Genomic DNA, 25,038 nt, shown 5'->3' with positions numbered 1-25,038 from the left:
TCCCCTTCCCCCCACTGGCCTCTCCCTGGTCTTCTTCAGCTCATTTCTGGGCCTTTTCGGCCCTCTCCCGGCTCACAATGCTCTTTTTGAAGTCTGCTGTGCATGCACACTGGTTATTTGCATGCCAGGCATGCAAATAGCCAGTGTGCATGGATGGCAGCCTTCAAAATGGCCACCGCAAGCCAGGAGAGGGCCAGAAAGGCCCGTAAATGGCCTGTAAATGGCCCAACGACTGGGGTGAGGCCAGCAGGGAGAGGGGCAACCTTCAGAGATTGCCCCATGGCTGCAGCAGCAGCACCCCCAGAAGGTTGGTGGTGGTTGTTGTTGTTGCATTGTTGTTGTTGTTGTTGTTGTTGTTATTAATAAACTATTTTAACCCCAAGCCAGCCCGGGAGATTCAGTTTGAGGTTGAAGTGAACCGGGCCCTGTCTGGCTCAAAGGCAAGCCCTCGAGCCGGCTCTGAAGCTTGCATTCCAGACTAGTGTTGCGCTAGCAGAACACCTTTACAGAAGCTCAGCATTAGTCAGGATGACAGCCACTCTGTCTCCACCAGGTGCCCTGATAAAGAAAAAGATTAAGAACCCTTATTTTATTCATGGTTGCGATGTGATTGCACAAGTTGCTCTGCAGACGGAGCAACAGAGCCCTTTTCTATGCTTGTCAATACACTGTTAGAATCCACTGTACAGAACAACATACAAGTCGTCTTCCAATCTATTGCTTATTTATTTAAAGGAACATTGATGTAGATGCTATATTGGTGCTACTTGGCTTTTACTTGGCTACTTTAACGTGTGGTATTGACTCCTCTAATAACTGTAGAACTTTACTTTCCCTGAAAGAAGTACAAGTTCTTAAACACTGCCTAGCTTTAAAAAGAATGGAACAAAGATGCTCAACAGGAAGTCGACAAAAACAGTGGAACCATCTGGCAAATGAGACGGAACAGATGTCAGCTTTTTGGCAGATTTCAATCAGCAAAAGTTTCCAACATGGCAGGGCTGTTGGAGTCTGATGAAATTGATCATCTGTGGCTGTCACAGGAGTAAAAGCCAAAGAAGCAGCCCAAAGGGGGAACATTTTGAAGATTCTAGGGAATGAAGTCAGGTGTCCACCTTCTTAAAGAGTCCAACAGGGCCAGGGGCAGAATGTTTATTTGAGGCCACCCTCCCTTCTCACTGTACCCAACATCAATGTCAATTTTTACTCTGTTCCCAAATAAATAAATAAATAAATCAATCAATCAATCAATCAATCAATCAATCAATCATATAATCTTTTTGAAAACATCTATAGTGACAGAATTAATACATCAATGTTAATATTCATATTTCAGAATTAAAAGGGGAAAGAACACTGTTTGAGTCACTTGCAAAGTACAGGACTGCTGCATATAGAGTTTCTTCTCCTATTTACATAATAGGAAATACAAAGTTTACTCACAGTAACAAGCTATGTTCAAGTTATTGTAAAAGTTGTACCATCATTTTCATACTTTTCTTGACGGCAAATTTAGATATGAGATAATCAAAAGACCATTCTTTCAGAAGACCCTATTCTATAGGGAGAATAGATAATGTGTAATTTATTTCTGATCAAAGATTGTTAGGAGAAAACTCTTTCTCTTTCACAATTTGAAATGGGCAGAGCTAGATAAAGGCAGAAAGCTATAGCAACATTTGGAAAATGTCAGCCAGTTCATTTTGGTAAATTGTCTTCATAATATTATATGCAGTCTCAGATCCACTGCATCCATCTGCATTATCTAAGAAGTGAATAGATTGTGTTAGTTCAGAGGAGCTAGAAAAATGAAATAACTTTTAAATAAGCTTTTACTAAAGCTTCTGCATTCCTTTCCAGAATACCCTGTGTTTTAGGCCTGATCTAGTGCAGTTAGGGAACTAAATGAATTCGTAACTTCTGTGTAAGCACAGGAAAGCTTGTCCAGTTCCACTGGAAGATTATCTAAGATAATGTTGCAAATTTCTACCTTAAACTTGTCTCTTCCAGTTAGATTGCAGTCATTTCCCCCAATCTGGGGAAACTGATTTGTTTCTGTGCTGTGCTCAGAGGCACAATGCCTTAAATACCAGTTGCAGGGGAGCAAGAGAGAGAGTATGCCCTCACTTCTTGAATGTGGGCTTCCCAGAGGCATCTGGTGGGCCACTGTGTGAAACAGGATGCTGGACTAGGTAGGCCATGGGCCTGATCCAGCAGGGCTATTCTCATGATGTTTCATCCAAAAATATGGTTTCTACTCAAAGACTCTTTTTCTTCTTCTCTTCAATCCCGCCCCCCCAAAGTTGTTACACGTGTCAAGAACAAAAGCAATGAGGAAAGTTGTTTTTACCAAAGAGTTTGCTTATAGCTTAACCACTGCCTACTCTTTGGAAGCATTAACAACTTTGGTCATGCCTTCTAAAATGTAGTCAGAGTAGGAGGACAAGAACCTGTGTGGCCTCTTCTTTGGAGGGATCTCTTGTTTGTGACAGATTGTTGATGGCAATCCTTGGTGGGGAGTGGATTGTGGGGTTTGGGGGTTTTTGTTTTTTGGTTTTTTTTTTTTTTGGTTTAACTAATAATGAATATTCGCTTGAAGAACTTGTTTTGTGATAGATGCCGAATAGGAAGTATGTAAATATATAAAGTTTGAAGCAACCTAAACAGCTTCATTGCATTATTCATACTCTCTTGTTCAACCAATAGATTCAGGAGATGTCTAGCTCAAGAATGAACACTATCAATTACATAATCATCTCCAGGAATCTGCTTCCTTTTGTTGAGAGCCTAGAGGTTGTTCCTAGATTTGATAGCAATAACCTTCTGATCTTCCTTCAATTCACCCACTCAACTCGCACTGAGGAGCACTATCAGCCCTCAGTATCCTAAGGAGGGGGAACCCTTTGCTGTGCCAAATTGACCCTCCAACTTGATCAAGAGATAACTGAGCTGCTTGCCTTGGAGCACTTTCAACATCTCCAACTGGCTCTGATAACATCCAGAGCCCCTGGCACACCTCTGGAGATTTACAGCACTCTAGTAAGTGAGCTTCAATAGCAGCTAAAATGCAAAAATAGTGCACCCCTGCGACAACATCATCACCACTCCAAACCTTGGTTTGATAAGGACTGCGTTAATGCTAAAAAAGATCTCACCACCTCCGGTGATCAATGGCTGCTAAGGACCTCCTTCAGCAGAAGAGAAGGTACAAACAGCTGGTGGCATGTAAGAAAAAATAAGCCATGAAAGACAACTGGGCATGACTCATTTAGGTAGTCCGAACCAATGACTCAGCCACATTCTGGCGCACTACCACGTGCAGCCATAGGAATGGCTCAACCCATCTAGATTGGTATACACCCCCCTCCCGGGATTTGGGGAAAACATTTCTATGAACTCTACAAGGATTCTTCCGTGGAAGGCAGACACCCTGAGCACATGATTGTGTGCACACACGACAACATCCGAGATCAAGAGCCTTGTCGGCCAACTGTCAGGTCCTCCTCTGGGAAGGCCCCAGGAGAAGACCTGATTCCACCTGAGGCCATTAAAAACAGCCTGCATTGGTGGGCCCCCATTCTGGCCTTATTATTTACCTTTATTGATAAACATTGCCGTATCCCCAAGAATTGGGAGGGGTAGAAATTATTGTTCCCATTTTCAAAAGGACATGAAGAATGACCCTGCCAATACAGAGCCATTAGCCTGCTCAATACAATTAGCAAGCGTTATGTGAGACATCTACATTGGAAATTACAGGACTGGCTGGAGCAGGAAAATCAGCTGGTGGAGGAACAGGCTGGCTTCAGGGAAGTCCGATCCACAATCGACCAGTGCCTAGTACTCCAGCACCTTATTGAAAAATACTCTTCCTGCAACACAACTTCCCTTTCTGTAGACTTCATTGACCTTAAAGCAGGTTTTGACTCTATCTAGTGAGTCAAATTATGGGAGAAGCTGGAAGCTCCTTGATTGACTGGTGACTGTTATACTTAATATGTATGCTTCACACCAGCACATTGCTCAAAGTAAGATGCAACCCTCAGGGACATCCCACAAGTGCCATCCAAACATGGAAGGCTGTAAAACAAGGCTGCATACTGGCCCCACTATTATTTAACTTTTACATTAACACCATGGTTGGCCAACTCAACAACCTAGATTTCCCCTTAAACTTGCAGGAGCCCATATTTCCACCCTACTATATGCAGATGATGCAGCAATACTCTCAATAACTCCCATTGGCCTTAAACGTGCATTGAGGGCCTTAGCATAGTATTGCAAACAAAATTTGCTGTAACTTAATTATCATAAAACCAAAATTATGGCCTTTGCTAAAAGGCCCAAGATCCGCACTAGGTCTATAGAAGGGCACAAGATTGAACAGGTTCCTTGTTTTAAATACCTGGGGGTAGTTATTCACTCCACTGGCACTAGGAAGACACCTGGGGACTATACTGCACTAAATGCACTCCACTAACCTTAAGCTTCTCCGGACAAGAGGCGGACACTATATACCCACAGCATTTAAATTGTATGAAGCTAAACCACTAGCACAGCTTCTCTACAGTGTCCAGCTGGGCCCCTTTTCCAACTTTGCCCTGTTGGAGCATGTGCAATCAAAGTTCCTAAGAGCAAACCTTCAAGTTCCAAGATGTGTCTCTAATGTCACCTTGTGACTGGAGACAGGCTTGATGAAAATGGAAGCAAGAGTCTAGATTACCATACTCAGTTACTGACTTAAACTATCTCTCTGTCCCTTAGGCCTTGCCCGCTAACCCTGAACAATGACTTTCAATCCAGCTGGAAACAGTCAATTAAGACTTAAATATTGTCCCTAGGCCTATCTCCTCCCCACTTAGCTATGGGCTATGATTCAGCCAAGGGTCTTATCAAACAGCATATTATGGACATAGAGTGCCAATCTGATATAAGCAAGGTCCCGAACTTCCTCATCAGTGAAGGATTCAGGTATACTCCCTCCCCTGTGCCATACCTAGCACAACTGGAAGTCCCAAAGCACAGGAAGGCCTTCACGCTGGCACGTTGCCATGTTCTTCCCTCAGACGTGCTTGAGGGATGATATAGGAAGATCCCACTCTTGAATGGGACTCAATGGCCCTGTGACTCAGGGCAAGTAGAAACAACAGGGCACGTTCTCCTTCAGTGTTTGTACTTCAGGGACATCCGTGCCACCCTCATTCTACCATTATGACACAAGTATCCTGATCATATGGACCAATTTTACACCTCTGTACTGCTATCTGATAGCAACCCCGCCACCACAGTGTTGCCAAGTTCCACACGGCAGCCATGATGACCTCTTGCTTGTGCCCAGCGCCCAACTTTATGGTCTAACCTGAGCACACCTTTGCCTGCTGGCTCAGAGTGCTTCATAGCAGAATAGTGTTCCTACAGTTCTACAGGCCCACAACTTCTTAGCTTTTTATCTTGCCCTAAAGTGATATAGCTCTTATTATGTCTATAGTTGCGCTTGCATGATTTTACATGTTCTTTTATAACGTTTTAATGCACTCTTGCTTTTTTCCTTTTATGCCTTTTATTTTTAAAAATGATGTTTTTATGAAACATATATACCATTCTTATCTAGGGTCAACTGCAATTTTCAGGTCTTGGCCATTAAGGGTCATTCAGTTAGCAGCCTTGCTTTGTTTTAGACAGCCATACTTTTATTTTAAATTTTACTTCTATCTCTGATTTTTATAGTCTTTAATAATAGTCTTTCAGTATATTGTGCACCCCTAGGCTTTTAATATCTACTTTTACTTTTAATATGTAATCACCCCTTATACTTTATGCTGGTCTATGACCGTAATAAAGATTGATTGATTGATTGATTGATTGAATGACTGATTGATTAAAGTGAGGTCTGATTCAAATGATATGAGATAATACCCATCATCAGATGACACCAAAGTCTGGTTATCACCATAGAATGAGAATCCTCTTTCTGTGAAAAACTTAACAGCAACAATGCACTTCAGTATGGGCCATGTGAGACATCCTTCAAAACTGTAATTAGGCTTGCCCAAGGTAACTGCTGAAACTGAGAATCACATCACAGATGATGCAATAACAGCAGTTTCATTACCTCTGCCCACTCTTCGCAGTCCTCCTGAGCTATATTCAAGCACTTGGGGCACTGTTTGCATTGCCAGACTGTGGACATGGCATCAGCACGGCAATCACCCAAGAACTATTGGCCACAATGTGAGTGGGGGCATGTGCATCCCATTTTGATTCACTTGTATCTTCTCATCATCTGGTGGCCATCTTTGGCAAGGCAGAGAAAAATTAACCCGTTCCTGTATCAAGCAATGAAGCCTGTCCAAACACCCTTAAAATTAATGTTTAAGCAATAGAGCCCAGAATTTTTTAAAGAAAGCTGTATATGTTTTGGTGGGGGAGCAGGGTGGCGTCCAGTCTCCTACAGAGCAGAACTTCCAACCAACCAGCCAGCCAGCCCTCCCTTGCCCAGACCCTCATAACCCAATCACCCCCAAGAACACCCAGGGTGTTTCCACACCCACCTAGGACCACCACCATGCCATCACACATGCCACATCCATTTCCATCCTTTCTCACCCCCATGCTGGCACCACACAAGCCACATTTCTCATTCCACACTGACAGCTTAAGAACAGCACAGCACATTCTTAAGTTAAAAGGGGCTTTTTGTTTTGTTTTGTTTTTCTGAAAATGATTTACTAGAAGCAGTGCATTACATAGGGGACAAGTGGAGTTAGGGTCAGCCCAAGGGTGAGGGGCATCCCAGGTGAAGCCCATCTTGGTGCCCACACCTGCCTGCCAACTGCTGTGGCCAGGAGGGTGCCTGGGCGGGCAACAGGAGCAAGGCTGTAGACAGCTTCTACAGTACGGCAGCTCAGAGTGCAGTGTGTGTGTATGTTTGTGTGCATGTGCGCGTGTGCTTTTCTCTTATCCCTGCTTCCTGCAGAATTCCTTGCACTACTTGATGTATATCTTTGAGGGCTGCACAGTTTCCAAGTGGCACAGCAGGAAATCACCCCTTCATACTGCACAGCTAAGAAGGCTCTCAGCAGCACAGACATGTCTTCCTGGTGCACATCTGCTTTGTCAGTTTCATCCGAGAAAGACTACCTGGAGTTGGCTGGCCCATAGCTGGCACCAGAGACCAGTGAAGGGAGAAAGCAGCACCACTCCTGCCTAGAGCAGTATCTTGTTCTCTGTCACCCCCATTGCTAGAGCCCTCTAGTAATTTCAAGGAAAGTCATTTTGTGCATGTGCAGGGTGCACATATCATAATAAACTGATATTAAAAGGAGATATCTATCTATCTATCTATCTATCTATCTATCTATCTATCTATCTATCTCAGGAGCAGCGTTGGTTCACTTCTGTTTATGTTAGGACAGAGCATTAAAGTGAAATTTCCCCTCTTAGGTGCACTTCTGTGCCGCCAAATTTTATTTTTGTGCTGCCACTAGAGTTGCCATAACCCTCTTGAGCAGCTTTCCCATAAAGGGGAGTTTTAATACTGGCTGATCATTGTCCTGGGCAGAAGGAGCAAGAGAAACCTTCTTTGACATAGTCTATCTCATAGGCGGATTACTGCAGAGGCAATTTCCTATGGCGGCGAATCCCAGGAGAGTGGCAGATCTTGGGGCAGGGGGAAAGTTTTTCCTTTAAAAAAAAATCCCTTAAAACGTTTTATTTTTAAAAACTTTAAAACTGCTGCTGTTGGCAACAGCAGAGGTGGTGAGAGATTAAGCCTCTTGTTGCCCCACCGCCACAGCAAGGCGTGTAGGGGTGGCGAGGATCAAGCACCTCCCTTTTACTTCTAAATGCCACCATAGTGGTAGGATGGGGGGGCAGCCAGTGATGGCCACACAGTGGCTTCTGAGGGGAGAGGGGATGAGAGGCAAGTTCTCCCTTTTACATTAAAATGCCACTGGGAACTGACCTGGGAGGGTTGTGGTGGAGGAGGAAGTTCCCCCGTGCCATTTTACTTTAAGCAGGTGCAGCTGTTGTGAATGAACAGCGAGGGAGAACTCCTGCCAGCTCCCCTCCTCCCTCCCAAATGAGTGCACGCCCCGCCCCCAAAGCAGCCAATCCATTGACTCCAGTGGCTGATGTGGTCCTGCAGCGGTATCTGCTCCTCCGGCTTGCCAAAGGTGGAAGAACTGGGGGTGGGTGGGCATGGCGACATCAAACATAGCAACATTGGCATGTGGACATTAAGAGAAAGAAGTAGAGTGACAGAGTGAAACCTAGATGAGCCAATTTCCTCTATTGAAAATGCTGACACAATTTAAGGACTTTAAAGCTGATTAAACATCTGAGGTGCTCATTTTTTGTACAGGAATAGAGTTCTTGCTAGCTATGAATTTTGTAAACCTTCAGTGTCCTGATTGTTGAGGGGAAGTGGGGTTTTTGGAGCATGAGCAACCAGCCCAGACACTTGGAAATTTACACACACACACAAACACACACACACACATTTTGCTACAAGCTGTGCATTGTTATGCAATTGTTTTTCAGTGGGTGCTGATTAAGTAAGAAATGATATATATTTTTAAAATACAGGAGCTCCTGATTTATCTTTAGATTTGTTTTTGTTGATTTAAACAAAGCTCAGGGGAAAAATCTTTCAAAATCAAATCTAGATAATATAAATGTGCTTATAAAAAGTATCTATCGGCATTAAAAACATTAAACATCCCAATATTCTGTATAGTTAATATTTCAAAATATTAATTTCTATATACTAACTAGTTTTTAACGAGTATCTTATTTACACCAACTTTCTATGACCTTCTACAAATTTGGCTTCCATTCTTACTCCAGGAGAATGCAACATACTTCAATTTCACACGCATGTTTTTTTAATGAACAAATTTGACATGAGGTGAATCACAGCAACCCTTGGGGCATCATTAAGTTGCCAGCTCTTCACGTCTCAAGCAGATATTTTAAAAATCACATACATTCCCTATCTAAACCCAGGTACTTAAGGAGCAAAGTTTTGCAGAAATCTATCTAATACTGTAAATTTTTATTTCCTTACTTTAAAAGTGCTGATTCAGCTTCCAAAGCACACACTGATATCTCCGGGACCATCAATAATGTGTAAGAAAACTCTCTCTCTCTCTCTCTCTCAGAAATGTGCTGAGTTAACAATTCTTTGGTTTGAAACATACTTAAGTTAGACTCACGTATTTGGTAGAACAAACTAAAATGACACTCAAGCAATTACAATTATGCTATTCAGTTGCATCATGACAACTTAAGTGTGCAGGTTGGCTATTGGTTTACCTTTCACTTGCCATTCTCTCTTTCCCTCCACCAGTATGCTGATACATCGCAATTGTATTGAGCCCATTTGCATTTAGTTTTTTACTTATGGAAAAAACACACTTGCCATCTGGCTCCTCATAAATTTAAGACAATGGGTACACATTTCCCTAATGGGACAACCTAATGCAATTCTAGAAAATGGGGAGGGGACATAATGAAACAGAAAGCAGACTTAGCAAGAAAATGCCCTTACCTTCATACGTTCCACTTTCTAAAAGAGCACCACTTTTCTCCAGTTCCATAAAATCTTCAACAGTGATGAAAATATAATCCACACCAGGGACTTCCCCCTCCTTATGAGGCCTTGTAGTGCCTAATTAAAAATAAATAAATTGAAAACATATACTGGTTATTAAGCATATTAATAAGTTATTGATGTTTGAAAAAAATGTATGCTAGATTACATTTATTGCATGGTTTCATAAAAATGAGGATTTGCTAACAGAAATGTTTGCTGCAGTTCTCTGTTCAAGGAGATTTTCAGAACTTCATATTGACAAAATCTGAATCCACCCCCCCCGCCTTTGATCAGTAAAGTTGGAATTAATTCAAAAATATACCTCTGTATCTGAAGCCAGCATGTGGTAGAATCTGCCCTTTGTCTTCATGAAAAAGGGAACAGCATACCCACTTTGTCCCCCCCCCCTTTATATTTCTGTAATGCATTGACATACAGTTATGAAATCTGGCACACAATGCCCACATTGACAGGACATCTTTTTAAAATTCAAAAATTTACCAAAAGCCAGGGAACTGAGCAATTTTCTTCAAACCCACTACACTAGGAAGAACAAATCATTTTTGGTGATTTCTCCATTGACCACTATAGGAGAGAAAACCCAAATTTAAGGCAGAATTTGGATTCAGATTCCAAATCCCATCCAATATCTTACATTGCCAGAGCCCATAAAATTGGAAATTGAAGGACATGATTGGAGGACATGATGCAGAACCAGGGGCGTAACTACTATTAGGCAAGGGGAGGCAGCTGCCTGGGGGCCCCCACACCTCGAGGGGCCCCCCAGAAGCAAGTCACATGTGAAGTGTGTGTGTGTGTTTCAGCGAGGAACCATTACCATAGCTGTGCAAAGTATCTAAAGCCTAAGTCTCAAAGCACTCCTTGAGTGAAGCCCAGTTCATTTTAGTGGTGCCTGTGCCAGCAGATGTTCTGAGAGTCAACAGGCAGCAATGTCTTCACTACTTGACCTCTTAAATGACTGGTCAAACCATTTTTCTCATTTTGCTAACAAGCACTTTGAGGCAGCTTGGACTGTCTAGTAGTTGTGACATGAATTCCCTGCTGCAATTGCGGATAATCTGATACTACAAGGAATGAGCAAAGTCTGACAGATAACATTATGTCCTTTTAAAAATTCTGTCCTAAAAAAACACTTCACTATTTTTAACGCTGTCACATTTGATGCTGAAAACAGTTTTAATGAGATCTCTAAAGCATGCATTTGCATCTTTTGCTGAAGCACTTCATAATCTTAATGTAACTATAGCTACTCTGTGCAATTAAAGGGCACAATTGAAGGATGCAATGCTACCTTACAAGAAAAATCCCAGTGATGGCTAAGGGCCATTACACAAAACTACTTAGATACTGTCAGGCCTCCCCACTCCACAAGTGGCAAAAGTTCCAAGATAACATGGCAGGATTTAGTCTTAATGAGAGGACACTGGAGACTTATCGGGTCTTTGCAATGTTCGTTTTATTTACAAATACACAAGCAGAGCCTACTGGAAACAAGGAGACTTCTAAAAAGAGGCCACACATCTGCTAACTTCGCTAACTTTGCATCAGATTCCCATCGAGCAGCTGTTGCAACCCCCGCTCCCCTCCAAGGCTGCACACACATTTCGCTAACCCCAGCAAAACACTCTGCTATCTTTTCCCAGCATTCAAATTGCCCAAGCTGCTTGTTTCTCAATCAACCCCCTGAAGTGCCGAGAGCTCAGACTCCACCCCTGCAGGTAAACTGCCCATTCAGGAAAACATCCACAGTCCTAAAGAAAGATTAACATTATTTTGTCAAGTCCCGGCCGCCCATCAGGCAACACTGTAGGGGGAAACTTGGCAATAGAATCATCCACAGTAATTAAGACAGTCAAACTCATAAGGATACTTTTAAAAAAGGGAAAGATTGCCATTCCTAGACAGGACAGAAGCAGCTCTCCAGGAATGACAAGAAAAGGAGGAGGTTTCCATGAAGAAATCCCATTGGAAGAGGTGGGCAGAATGGAAGCACAGACCCACAGGACTAGGAGAATCAGGAAAGAGCAGTGGAGCTGAGCAACCTGCATAAGTTTGTGCTTGTACTGAAACCACTCATTCCTATTGCGTCAATCCCCATTGTCATCTTATATATATTTTTGAACTTACAAAATGATATGCACTGGCTACTCTACCTACTTTGCTAAATACAGATCTCCAGACAGTGACGTGACATGTGCTATTTATCTGGGTTATGTTAGCATGTTGTGTGCATTACCCATGCTCTGTGATCTGCAGTGTCATAAAGTTCAATGTCCTGTATATGATCTTTTTAGGCTTATATCGTTCAGGAGCCAAGCGGTCTGCACTTGATGACTTCATTCCCTATGGCACAACAGTTACTGTGAGGTCAGATGAGACAGCACTATTGCTGTCAGAAATTTCCATGCCTGAGGGGTATTTCTATTTTGTCCTTGGAAGGCATCTTTTGTCATTTGGAATTTGCTTGTTTGGGATGCACTCCTGAGCAGCTTGAGTTATATGCTCAATTTGCTGACACCATGACAGTCTTTAGGCTCTCTGTGTGGCAGATGGGGAATAAAAAGCTATTCACATGGTTGAGCTGTATAATATGTATGCCTGTTGTTTCTTAGTTGTTTCCAAGAAATTTAGAATGTGGGAGTTGACGCAATCCTTGAAAATACACAAGAAAGGAAATATGCTACTCTGTTGCCACTGTAGGGCTTGTCTCAGGAGATACTGCGGTGATGCATTGATACTGTTTTTAAGATCCTATCACGCCTGCCTGCCTGCAAAGAACATTTTCAGCACTGGAGTTCCTTATGAAATGCAGCACCCTCCATTCGCCCTCAGTGTGTAATTATATCATCAATCATGTATGTCTAAAGTTAAGTTATTTCATTGTGGCTTCTGCTAAACAGAATAGCCACAGAGCTGAATCCTTCACATCTGCATATGAACATAAGATAGATATTTCCATGAAGAGTGTAGGGAACACTGAAGTCAGTGTCTAGGGGGTATAAGTAAAGTTGTGCTGTCGAGTCGGTGTCGACTCCTGGCAACCACAGAGCCATGTGGTTGTCTTTGGTAGAATACAGGAGGGGTTTACCATTGCCATCTCCCACGCAGTGTGAGATGATGCCTTTCAGCATCTTCCTATATCACTGCTGCTCCATATAGGTGTTTCCCATAGTCTGGGAAACATACCAGCGGGGATTCGAACCAGCAACAATAGAACCAAAATATACTTATGGTATGCAAATGCAAAGAACCAAAGTGGTTCTACACATATTCTGTGGAAGTGGAATCAATTTTCCATTTAGTACAGAAATTATGAACACTTGTAACTTCTAACATGTTGTTCTAATACAATAATCATCTGTGTATTTGTCTCCCACTTTCTGTGAACAGTCCTTACATCTTCTTTCAAGATTTAAACTCAGGCCAGGATCAGTAATTCCTCCTCAGCAAGTGCATAGAAGAATGTAAGTACCCCTGCCCGGCTTATTATCCTGGCAACATTCATGTATGTGGTGGTAGGCACCAGCTCCTTCACATGTGTGTATGGGATAATATACAGTATGCAGCTACTATGATTTGCATGGTAGCTGTAGCTTTTAATAGTAGTAGCACAAATCATGACTCTGTAGCTTCACATGAAGGTGCTGGTTCATTACATCACAGCTTTATAATCCATCCACACACTCCTGCCAGGTGTGCTCTGCACTCCTGCAGGTGGTGACATTCAATGAATTTTACAAGGTGGTTGTGTAGAAAAGCTGGGAAGAACCACATACTCTTGGAACTCCTTGGGGGATCGGGTGGGCTACAAATGCAACAAATAAATAATTTAAGCGTGGAACAGCTGCCAAGTAACTGAAAAGTTGTTCACATATCTTATTTCCCAAGCATGCAAAGGACAATACTGTTCCTGGGAGAATGTGACATTCCTTTTAAATAACACATTAATTGAAAATAAGATGACTATAAGGGTGTGTGAACTGGCTCAAAATCAAGCCAATTCACACCCAAAACAGTTTGGTTCAAAGGCTCGACCTTGGGTAGAACTGAACTTCTCGGTTCAGTTTGGGCCTGGTTCAAGGATGGTGGGGGCCTTCCCTAAGTGGTAGTAATTATTAAATTTAAGTAATCACACTCCCACAGTTTCCCTGAAGCAGCTACAGTGGGGGGGGGGGCTGCGGTGGTACTCCCTACCCCCACTGGCCTCCCACTGAGCCTTCCAGGCCAGCTTTTGCCCGTTTGGGGCCCATCTGTGTGTGTCAGCCATATATTTGGCATGCATGAAGGCCCAAAACATGGCTGCCATGCACACACAAGGGCCAAGATGGGCCCAAAATGAGCCCGAACCAGGCAAAAGCTAGCCCAGGAGACTCAGGGAGAGAACAGCAGGGGTAGGGCGAGCCCATGCAGACCACCCCCGTGGCTGCCGCAGCCACCTCCAGGGCAACTGTGAGAGTGTGAGTACTTCAATTTACTAACTACCACCACTTAGGGAAGCCCCCTGCCTCCCTCAAACCAGCCCTGAACCGGTTCGAATTTGAATCAAGCCAGGTCCCGGTTCAGAGGGGGGCAAAAATGAACTGGTCTGGCTAAAATTCAAACTCAATGGTGAAAACTGGTTTTGTACACATCCCTAGTGTGGCACATTCCAGGTGAATGCTGGATATTTTCAGTGGTATAACTCCTCACCATTTTTCTTTTCTTATCTGTTGAATTATTTGGAGACTGTGCACTTCTCTCCTGTGTACTCAACTGGAGGCAAAAAGCAATCCTAATTCTCCCTTCTGTTTCTGTGATGATGTGAGATCCTACTATTGCAACTGAAAATCAGTGAGCGGGGGTACTATATAAAGTCTAAAAAGCGGGGTTGGGTTCAAACATGTTTTGACTGATCATATGGAAAGGCCTTCCGAGTCATTTTCAGTTGCAGGGGGAAATGAAGTATTAATGAAAGCCAATGCCTATGAAAAGAAAGAAATCTTTCATTTGTTCAAGTTATAGCAAGGTTTGTACCAATTCTGAAATAAAATCTCCAAGGTATATGATGCTCTTTGATTTTGCTGGACATGTACGTAAAGCAAATGTGAGTTCTGCCATTGAAAAAGCTTGCTGCTCAAAGATGTATGCAAGGCTCATTATACCTTAATATAGCTGGAGGACTCCCACAGAATTGGACTGCTAATCTTTTATAGACCTTAATATGACCTTGCATATACCTTGCCACAGCAACTCTTAACAATATTTAAAGAGCTCTTTTTGCTCACTTTGCCACTCTACATAGGGAGAATATTGCCAAAAGGGACAGAACCGCATGGGAATTTCTGAGGTGTTAATTCTCATTCTATCATAGCAAATGAGATTGTTTTCAATTAGACAACTCTCATGACCCCACTTTCACTTTTTCACACTCTCAATTACTATGAATATGAGGAAGTAATCAATTTAGCACACTTCACCTTATGAAGACAAACCTCAGAATTCACCAAAATTCACCCCTCTGCCCAATCACTCTGAAATTGGGGACGGGTGGTAGCCTCCACCCATTAGGCACTATCTACCAGCCCACCCCACTCCTTTGGGGCAGATCCACTTTCTGCCCCCAATCTGCCCCAAAGACACCAAAACTTCAAATATTCCCAAAAAATCAGGCCTCTGCCCAATCCCCCTGAAATTGGGGTGGTAGCCTCCACCCATTAGGCACTACCACCCCACCCCACTCTTTTGGGGCAGATCCACTTTCTGCCCCCAAACTGCCCCAAAGTCACTAAAACTTCAAAAATTCTAAAAAAATAAGCCCTTTGTCCAATCCCCCTGAAATTGGGGTGGTAGCCTCCACCCATTAGGCACTTCCACCCCACCCCACTATTCTGCCCCAGTCCCCACTTTCTGCCCCAATCGGCCCCAATCTGCCCCAAAGACATGAAAACCAGAAATTCACCAAAAATCAGCCCTTTGCCCAATCCCCCTGAAATTGGGGTGGTAGCCTGCACCCATTAGGCACTACCACCCCACCCCACTCTTTTTGCCCAGATCCCATGCTATGTCCCCAAACTGCCCCAAAGTCACTAAAACTTCAAAAATCCCCCCAAATCAACCATGAACCGAATCACCCGAATTTTTCATGCCCGAAATTCGGGTGATTCGGCTCGGGTCCAAAAAATATTGGGGGACATCGGGGGTGATTCGGTTCGGCCCCGAATCACCCGAAATTTCTCGTTTCAGGCACAGATCGTTCTGTGCCCGAAATTTTTTGCACATCCCTAATCATTTCTTGTCACTACTATCCTATTCAGCTCTCTAGCCTCCATCCCTAAAAGGCCTGTTTCAGGAACAGGTATATACTCAGGGAAGCTAGGCAGCAGCAATGTTGGTGTTGCCAGTGGGGAGAATTGCGGGGGGGGGGGGGGGAGGGAAGAACTTGAAGGAACGGAGAAGGAGGAGACAAGGAGAAGTGGTGAGAAGAATCTCCAGACCAGTAGCAAGCCTCAGCTGCTCTGAGGAGCAAGAAAAACGCCCCCCACCCACCTGCCCACTTCTCCAGCAGTTACGGCTGCCTTTAGCTCCCGAGCCCTCCTCGGGGCTCGCTTCCTGCTGCCCACCCACCTCACCAGCAGCTAAGGCTGCCTTTAGCTCCCGAGCCCTCCACAGGGCTCGCTTTCCCTTTTGCAGACTACTTCTCTCTCTACTGATCTCTAAGCACCTTGCTCCTGCTCTGAATGCAACCTATTTTCGTGAAGCTCCTGCCCCCTGGTTTGAAGGAGTTTTGGAGGTTAGTAGTTTGTTAAACTGTTTCTATATTGTGCCAAACTGCAAGTGGTGTAAATCTGCACAGTTTAGCCTTGTACAGATCAGTGATGGCAGTGTCATAGCCTGACACTGCCATTAGGTTATAAGAACTCATATCTGAGTATTTTCATATCAAAACAAGATGGCTTGCATTAATGCAATAAATAAATAAATTGTAATAAAGATGCCTTTCTTCATGAGGGTGTGCCCTGCACTCTAGTAAGGACAGTTTTTCAGCTTGCACTAAAATGCATGGGGAAATTGAACCTACATCTAAAGATATTCTACTGGTTGTCATGGAAGAATAAGTTTTTAAACAGAGAACTTTAAAAACTGCTGCAGAATTTAGTATGTATATATGTATGTATGTATGAATGAATGATGATGATGAGTAGTAGTAGTAGTAGTAGTAGTAGTACACAAACCTTCCACAAGTTATGCACAAATGCACAAGCATTTCCAGAAGAGTGCTAGTGGTAATTTCTTTCCGCCTATAGCTCTTTGTATCCAATCACTTAACATGAAGTCTAGCAACCAGAGAGTTAATTAAGCCATCTTCATCATCTTGGCAAATTCCCAATCCCACCTACAATGCATTTACTTTCAAGAGCGACTCTGAACGGGGATTAAACCCATCTACAAAGAAGCTCATTCTTAGCTCTGTGGCTAACCCATAAAACATCTTTTCTTTTTTCATTATCTTTGCCCAGAGTGCTTTTCAAGATGTTAAGAATAATATTCACAGGATTAAAAAAACAAACCAGAAACAAAAAACCCTTAACAGTAGAGGTGTGAAGTGAATAGTCTGAGTTATATCAAGTGTAGAAGATTGGAGTCACACCTGTAAAATTTATATATATAAATTTTACTTACACACACAGAGACACACACTGTTGTGAGCACAGGTTTTTCAATTAGAGAAGAACACTAAAAATGTGTTCTATATAATTTGTGGAAACTATGGGTATTTTAAAGTGGAAGAGCAGCACAGCTGTTAGGAGTTTGGCTGCTTAAGGAACTTTCAGTGTTTGTCAAGTGAAAGGTGAAAAGAAAAGGATTTTTTAAAATGTTGTCAAACTCTAAATTGTTATCATGAAAGGATTTATAAATTTTGTGATTCAGATATATTAGTTAGCAATCCCTTGTAAGACGGTGAGCTCCCTTTAATTAAATGTTTGCATATCCCAGTAGACCCTTTAATAAATTGTCATCCAGGACTCTATAGTCCTTTCTCCCTGCAATGTTCTAAATAAGCTAAATCATCCTGGATGTGTCTACCCACTACGGCCAGTGAGTTGTGAAAGCCATGGAGAAAAGCTGGATATTGGAGATTGCTAGAAACAGCTGGGACAGGGATTTCTTTGTTCCCCCTACCAAAAATAAAACTGGGTTGTCCTGAGGGTGAGCAAACAGTGGCGGCTCTCTCTTTGTCCAAAATGCAGTGTGAGAATGGCTGGAATAGAAAACTCAAGGCATGACTGTGTGTTTTGTATCAGCCACATTTGTTATAAAAATTGACATCATCCAGGCAAAATGAATCACTTTTTGGTCTCATTGATTTTAATGAAAAAACCTAAGCTGAAACAGAAATCTCTGTTCAAGCTTTGAATGTTGCTAGCTCACTGAGAATGATTGTCATCATGATTGTCATCATACTACGGCAACAATGGTGAAGATTATTTATTTACCGCTTCTAAAGAAAACTTCTCAACGCAGTTTAGATAGAAAATAAATAATAATAAAGGTGGTTTCCTGTCCTTACAGGGCACACAATCTAAAACGAAACATAAAGGCAGAACCCAGCAACAACCAGTGGAAGGATGCTGTACTTGGGTTGGATAGGGACATACACTCTCCCACCGCTAAATATAAGAGAACTGCCACTTTATAAGATGGCTCTTTGCTCAGTTAGCATGAATGGGGGGGGGGCAACCCAGCCAGCAGGATGGGCCCAATCCTCCATGGTCTAGAACAGGCACATGGGTGTAGCACGCCTCAGCACCCTAAGCCATGCCCCCTGCATCTGATGTCAGATGCAAGGGGTGGGGCAACCAACATCTCCCCAACACCACTCCTACCGCCTCCTCGGTGCCCCCAATGCTGTTGCTGCCGCCACTGCTTCTTATCTTGGCCTCCCCTCTGGGATGTGGGGTTGAGCTGAGAGGGGCAGGCCAACCCTGTGGCAGTGGCAGTGGCAGTGGTGGGCCTCTCTGGTCAGCCTGCACAGTTTGAATATGGACATTGTATTCCCGTGCTGTCATGGGCATTCAACATCCATAGTCAAACTGCGCAGCGTGTTTGGGCCCAGGGACATTTGTCCCTGCTTGTCCAATGGATGCTATGCCCGTGATACTTGCTTAATGCTGAAAATGCTATGTTTTCAAACAAACACATACAAATACAAATAGAATATTCCTTGTCAAGATGAATCAGGTACAATGCAGATCTTAAACTATGCCATATATCAATTCCCATGCCAAAAAACCCCCAAAACCATTGGTTCTCAAAAATGCAAGTTAGCATTGCAATAGGTTAGTTAAATCATTCAGGGATACTTAACGTACAAATGTAACACAATGCAGTTTGGCATGGTTGTGTATGTATAGTGTTCCTCACCACACATGCAAATATATTTCTGACGTCATTTCTAATCATTTTTAGTAATACACTTAAAGGTATATCCAGGCAACAAAGTCACTAAAGCTCTTTTTAATTTCAAGGATGTCTGGTGCTTCAGGGTTGCACTATTTCCCACATTCTCTTCTATAAGAATGGAAATGGGACATAACAGAAGAACTTGTTTATATAAGAGAGAACATGAAACTCAAGCACGTACAGAGTTTTGGGAATCCAGATTATCACATGACGCTTCAGAGACACAAGGCAAACCGAAGACTGACTAGCAAAATTTCTCAAAGTAGTCCCATTGGAATTAAAAGGAGATGTTAGGCAACGTTTGATTTTCTTCATCTTGTCAGCCATTATTTCACAGTGGGCGCCAAAATGTGTAAGGCCATTTGCCAGCTGCTGACTCGAATGATTTTTTTTTTTTAACACCAGCACAGAGCACAGTGCAAAAGTTCACTTTAAACTGTGTAGGTTACAAATCTGATTTCATATATGCTGTGCTCATCTCAACATACCTGACCATTGGCATTTAAAGCCTGTACTATGTTGTTATGCAGTGTGACCATAATGCATAAGTCTTATCACTTTTTTCTGAGAGTCACTAAAGTCTCTGTGTTAGTCTTAGTAGGGTGTTTTTTTGTTTTTGTTTTTGGCTTGGTCTCAGCAATTACCCACTTTGGCAAGGGTGGAGGGAAAGGAAACTGTGATTGCCAGTATCCAAGGAAAAGAATGTTTCAGCTAAAATGTTTTAACTTAGATTGATCTACTTCAGCTAAAACATTTAGAACAGGGCCACTGTTCAGGATAAAGGTAGGTTCTTTATCATTTTAGGTTCTTTAGGCAAAACTCTTCCCATCCCAGTTTCCTCACACTCCTTTTCAAAACTGTAATTGGGGAATCAGCCAGGAGCTTCCCCAATTATCTCAACCCTATTTTTTTTTTTTTTTGCAAGCAGCTGATCTGAAACATGGCTGCAGCTAAAGAGGTGACACATCATTTGGCTAACTCGGTTTTGGATCAATTAGATTCTAATCACCAGCAATCAGAAACAGTTTAATGGTTCAGAAAAACACCCACTTTTAGCCCAAGGGCTGGGTTTCAGATCTGATTCATGGATTGCAGAAGTAGTTCTAACTATAAGTATAAGTAGTTCTAACTATGAGTACAAATGGGTGCGAATCTCTGCTAAATTTCTGTTTGCCAAATCAGATATTTTTACTCAGAGCCAATCTTCTAATATTAATATACTTTTCAATCAAGTCAGTTATATGGATATAATTCTACTCTTAAAAGAACAGTAGGACTGGGATAAAACACCTGAAACAAAAATGAAGTGCAACATGAGCTTTCTTCAGTTCCATTCTGCTTCCCTGGAACAGACTTCATGATGGATTGGGGTTCTTACCTTGTGGTGTATGAGTAAGAAGATGATGTGGTGGAAGGTCTTTTGGTAGCTAGTGTAGGATCCCAGACTACTGTTTTCTTAGTCTGTCAGCAAACAGAACTAGCCTTGAATACGCTCACACAAAGCTAAACATGTTTCATACAACTAAAGGTTATCATTTCACTGATGCCACGTAACTTAAGAAAAGAGCATGCAGTCATGAAATGGCAAAACTAACAGCATAACACCCTATTTAAGTAAAAGTGCATTTCATGCCTTGAACCAAACAGGGCCAGCCAGTTCTGTGCACATCCCTAAAGCAGGGTCTGCCCTGGTTGCATATGAATGGGAGACTAGAAGTGTGAGCACTGTAAAATATTGCCCTCAGAGGATGGAGCCACTCTGGGAAGAGCAGAAGGTTTCAAGTTCCCTCCCTGGCTTCGCCAAGATAGGGCTGAGAGAGATTCCTGCCTGCAACCTTGGAGAAGCCACTGCCAGTCTGTGAAGACAATACTGAGCTAGATAGACCAATGGTCTGACATAGTATATGGCAGCTTCCTATGATCCTATGTACCCCTCCCATTTGGGACTGCCTCCTAGGGAAGGCCATCCCATACCAGAGTGAAGGGCCAGGTACTGATTTGGTCAGACACCAGGTCATGACTTCCTGTCACCGTGAGGCTTTACCCTGCTGGGGTGTGTGTGTGCAAAACAACCCACCTCCAACTCAAGCCACCAAACTTGAGTTGAGCCACCCCCCGAGTGGGGTCATTCCCAATTCTCCAGGTTGCAAAAACCCTGAAGGGCTGTTCCTTTGCCCCCCTCACCCTGAATGGCCCTCCAGACAAACACTGTTAATCAATCTACCTACCGAAACCCGCTCTCTCCTGCCAAGTGACCAGTTACCTTCAGTGCCTACCTACGACCTAAACCCAAAGGACTCAGTGAGAAATAGGAGAAAAAAGGCTGTGCCTAGTGCCAATCCAGTGAGACCCCAAAATTCCTACTTGGCCCCTGCAGGTGACCGTCTATCCCTCATTGAGTGCAGGGTGGGTGCCAATCTCCTTCCCACCTCCTTCCCTCATTGGCCAATCCTGGCCACATGGAGGGGGAGACAAAATGGCATCCTGTGCCTGCCTTATGTGATGGGGGCACAACCCCGCTCTGTCTCATTGCGCTGGCGTGGTGGCAGAGACCAGCATTGTAATTGGAGGCGTATCTAGGGAAAATAGCGCCTAGGGCAAGCACTGAAATTAGGGCCCCTGTCCAAACATCTGACACCCATCTCTCCGATATACCATAATATCAGCTGAAAAATACAAGTCAAGCTCATTAATCTTTTAATAGTTCAAAAACTATTTAGCAGTGGATGTAGACAGACCAAAAAATATTGGAAAACTACAAATTTCAGTATGCTGGGGCTCATGAAATACCCAAATACTATGTGGAGGTGTACTTGGAAAACTAAACAGAAGTGCCTGTCTAATTCTCTACTATGCATTGTAGCATCACTATTACATAAGTTTTAAAAATAAATGGAGAATTTGACTTTTCCCAGATACTCTGAAAATAATTAAAGGATATGCAGAGTAAATTGTGTCACTGCTTGGAATATATTCTAGTATTTCAGAAAGACAGTTAAAATGAGAGAAAGAAAGCAAGAAACTCCCAGTGGGCCTTAATACTAAGGATATCACACTGATTCAAAGACAAACTCACCATTAATAGCCATATTATTAAGACATCACATTTAACTCACTTATCACAAGAAACAAAGTAAGAACAAATGAATACAATCCTAGCTCTTAAGCTTCAGCTCAGCATTCACAAGCCCTGATTCTCTGTACATAGTGCCAAACTAAATATGTGTACAATGACTTAAATTATATTAATTTAAAAAAAAACATTTTTTTTACCTGTAGCCTCTTCGGGGTGCTTCCTAAAGGCTGGGGGGGGGTTTGCTAAGGTTCCCCCTCCCCCTGCTGGCCTCTAGGGCCTCACAGGAACCATTTGAGCATGTGCAGTGGCCATTTAAAAAAAATATTTGTTTTTACATAATGGCCGCTGACAACAAAATGGCCACCGTGCATGCTCAAATGGCCTCTGTGAGACCTGGCAGGGCCTAGGGCCTCACAGAGGCCATTTGAGCATGTGTGGTGGCCATTTTGTTTTCAGGAACCATTTTTTCTAATTCTTTAATTTTAAAAAATGGCACCCCCCTTCAAGTGGCACCTGGGGCACGTGCCCTGCCTGCCCCACCCTATATATGCCCCTGATTGTAATGCTTGAGATGACAAGATTGGGCAGTGCACTGAAGACAGGAAGCATGAAGAAATGAGAGGCAAGGTTGAAATGTGAGAATGAGAGGCAAGGTTGAAATGAACAAAATAAACATAAAGAATAAACATACAGGAATAATATCTTTCTATCAAAAATCCCATTCCCAGGTTTCCACCACACTCCAGTAATAGGCTGGATGCCAGTTCAGTTCTTTAAGCACTGGCTGATATCCAGTCGCAGTTACTAGCCTAGCAGTTGCATTTTGGACCAACTGCAGTTTCTGAATCGTCTTCAAAGGCAGCCCCATGTGCACCACATTACAGTAGTCAAGTCTGAAATTTAGCAGAACACGTGGTTACACTGGTCTCCCTTATTTTCCCACCATACAAGTGGAAGGCAATTAATTTGTATGTGAATAATATTATAGTGAATCCCAAACCCCCAAATCTAGGTGATAGAGCTTCCACCAACAGAAATTACAAGGTGGGAAGTAGGCACAGCATGTAACCCTACAATCTACAGTCTCTCACATATAAGTGATGATGTACTGATTATGACCATCCTATTTCTGTCAATTATCTGCAACACCATCTGAGCCTGGTTGGACCAAAAGCCTATCTGATTTGATGTCATTAACATTGCTGGTACAAGCCAAATGCTTCAGGCTTCATCACTGTCTTTTTGGACATAAAGACAGAAGGTTAAGGAAGCTCTTGGCAGCATGCTTCCTGAGACCCACTCCTGCTTTTGGATATGATGACATAATGACAGTAGGTGGGCTAATCTAAGAGAGTAGTGACATTATCTAGAGAGAAGCTCCCTACTCCCAACTTTTAGAACCAGCAAGAACATTAACAGGCCTAGAACAGCCGCTATGTTGAAATGGCAGCAATAGCCCCAGACTCTAAAGGAACAGTTTTCAAAGGGGTAGGGTGGGCAACAGATTACAGCAGGGATGAGTACAAAGCCCTGATGTGTGTTCCAAACAAATTCCTTCCTTCCTTCCTTCATTCATTCATTCCTATGACAATGACTGCTATTGATATACTACTTCCAAAGCAGTTTACAAAGAAACTCAAAGCAGTTTACAAAGGAAAAGAAAACATGATAAGAAAATGGTTCCCTGTCCCCAAAAGGTTCACAGTCTAAAACAGGGTTTCTTAACCTTGGGTCCCCAGATGTTGTTGGACTACAACTCCCATCATCAGCCACAAAGGCCATGTCTGGGAATGATGGAAGTGTAGTCCAACAACATCTGGGGGCCCAAGGTTAAGAAACCCTGGTCTAAAAAGAATCATATGGTAGGCTCCAACAACAGCCACTAGGGGGATGCTGTATTGGGGTGGAATAGGGCCAGTTGCTCTTCCCCTGCTAAAAATAAAGAAAATCACCATTTTGAAAGGTGCCTCATTGCCAGTTGAGTTCACTCTCATTTATTTTATATTGGAGAAGTGTTTGTAGAATATTTTATGCAGCATTTCGGATCCTGACCAGTGATTTGTAAACAACAGAACTCTGCAAAAGAAGATTGACTTCACGTCTTCCATTTTCCTCTAATGCCAACCAACATCTCAGTCTTTTGATTGTTTCCACCTCCAAAAAGGGCCACAGCTGGCCTATGGTCATGTGACCAGGAGGAATTAGAACTGAGCCTGTGGAAGCCACTTGCTGAACAGCTATCATCTGTTTTGATTTCTAATTCTATTTTGTCTGGGATAGAGTGAAAATGTTGGCCATAAGGCCAATGCCCTACAGTGAAATTGCACTTGGCATTATTGATAGCATGACTGAGCTTTCTGCTTATGGCAGCATCCTAGAGCACATCATGTTCTAAAAGGATCCATATATAACATCTTTTCTTCTTCTTCTTGGTATTCTTTGTTTCCCTCTTCATTTGGCTGAACAGGCACCCAGGGAGAAGGGTGCTGCAGAAAACAACACTTACAATTCTATATTAAGTCAAGAGGCTTAAAACACATCTCTAACACAGCCACTTGAAAATAATATTATGCAAAGTGTAGGTGTACTTCATAGGAGTGATGTTCCATTTCTAACAAAGAGAGAAACACGAAACCTGCATTAGCAACTTCATAACCTTGGCCTCATGTTAGAATGGACACTCACTATTTTTCATTTCACGAGTCCTTTTCAGATTCTTCAGTATTGAGAGCCATGTTTCATGACTGGAAGAATCCATTAACATGGCTCTTGCTTATTCTACCCCTTCAGACTGCAGTGGGAGATCGCATGTTTCAATTCTCCTCATACAAACACATATGTAGCATGTGAGAGTATGACACAAAGGGTCACCAAGTGCTAGGAGTTAGGGGTGGGGCAAATCAAA

The 25,038-nt window shown here is 42.8% G+C and overlaps 1 protein-coding gene across 23 annotated transcripts in view; it reads right to left on the bottom strand.

Annotated features, from left to right (window-relative positions):
• MAGI2 (membrane associated guanylate kinase, WW and PDZ domain containing 2) overlaps positions 1–25,038 on the bottom strand; it is a 953,479-nt gene that overhangs the window by 374,793 nt on the left and 553,648 nt on the right. For all 23 annotated transcript variants that reach the window (XM_053251292.1, XM_053251285.1, XM_053251284.1 and 20 more), the window contains one exon: positions 9,551–9,670. In XM_053251292.1, the coding sequence (XP_053107267.1) occupies positions 9,551–9,670 (120 nt within the window). The remainder of the gene's footprint in view (positions 1–9,550; positions 9,671–25,038) is intronic.

This window comes from Hemicordylus capensis, chromosome 5 (genome assembly GCF_027244095.1).
Source record: "Hemicordylus capensis ecotype Gifberg chromosome 5, rHemCap1.1.pri, whole genome shotgun sequence".
Lineage (NCBI taxonomy): Eukaryota > Metazoa > Chordata > Lepidosauria > Squamata > Cordylidae > Hemicordylus > Hemicordylus capensis.
Note: the sequence above shows the minus strand (reverse complement) of the source record. Positions and strands in the feature narration are given on the sequence as shown.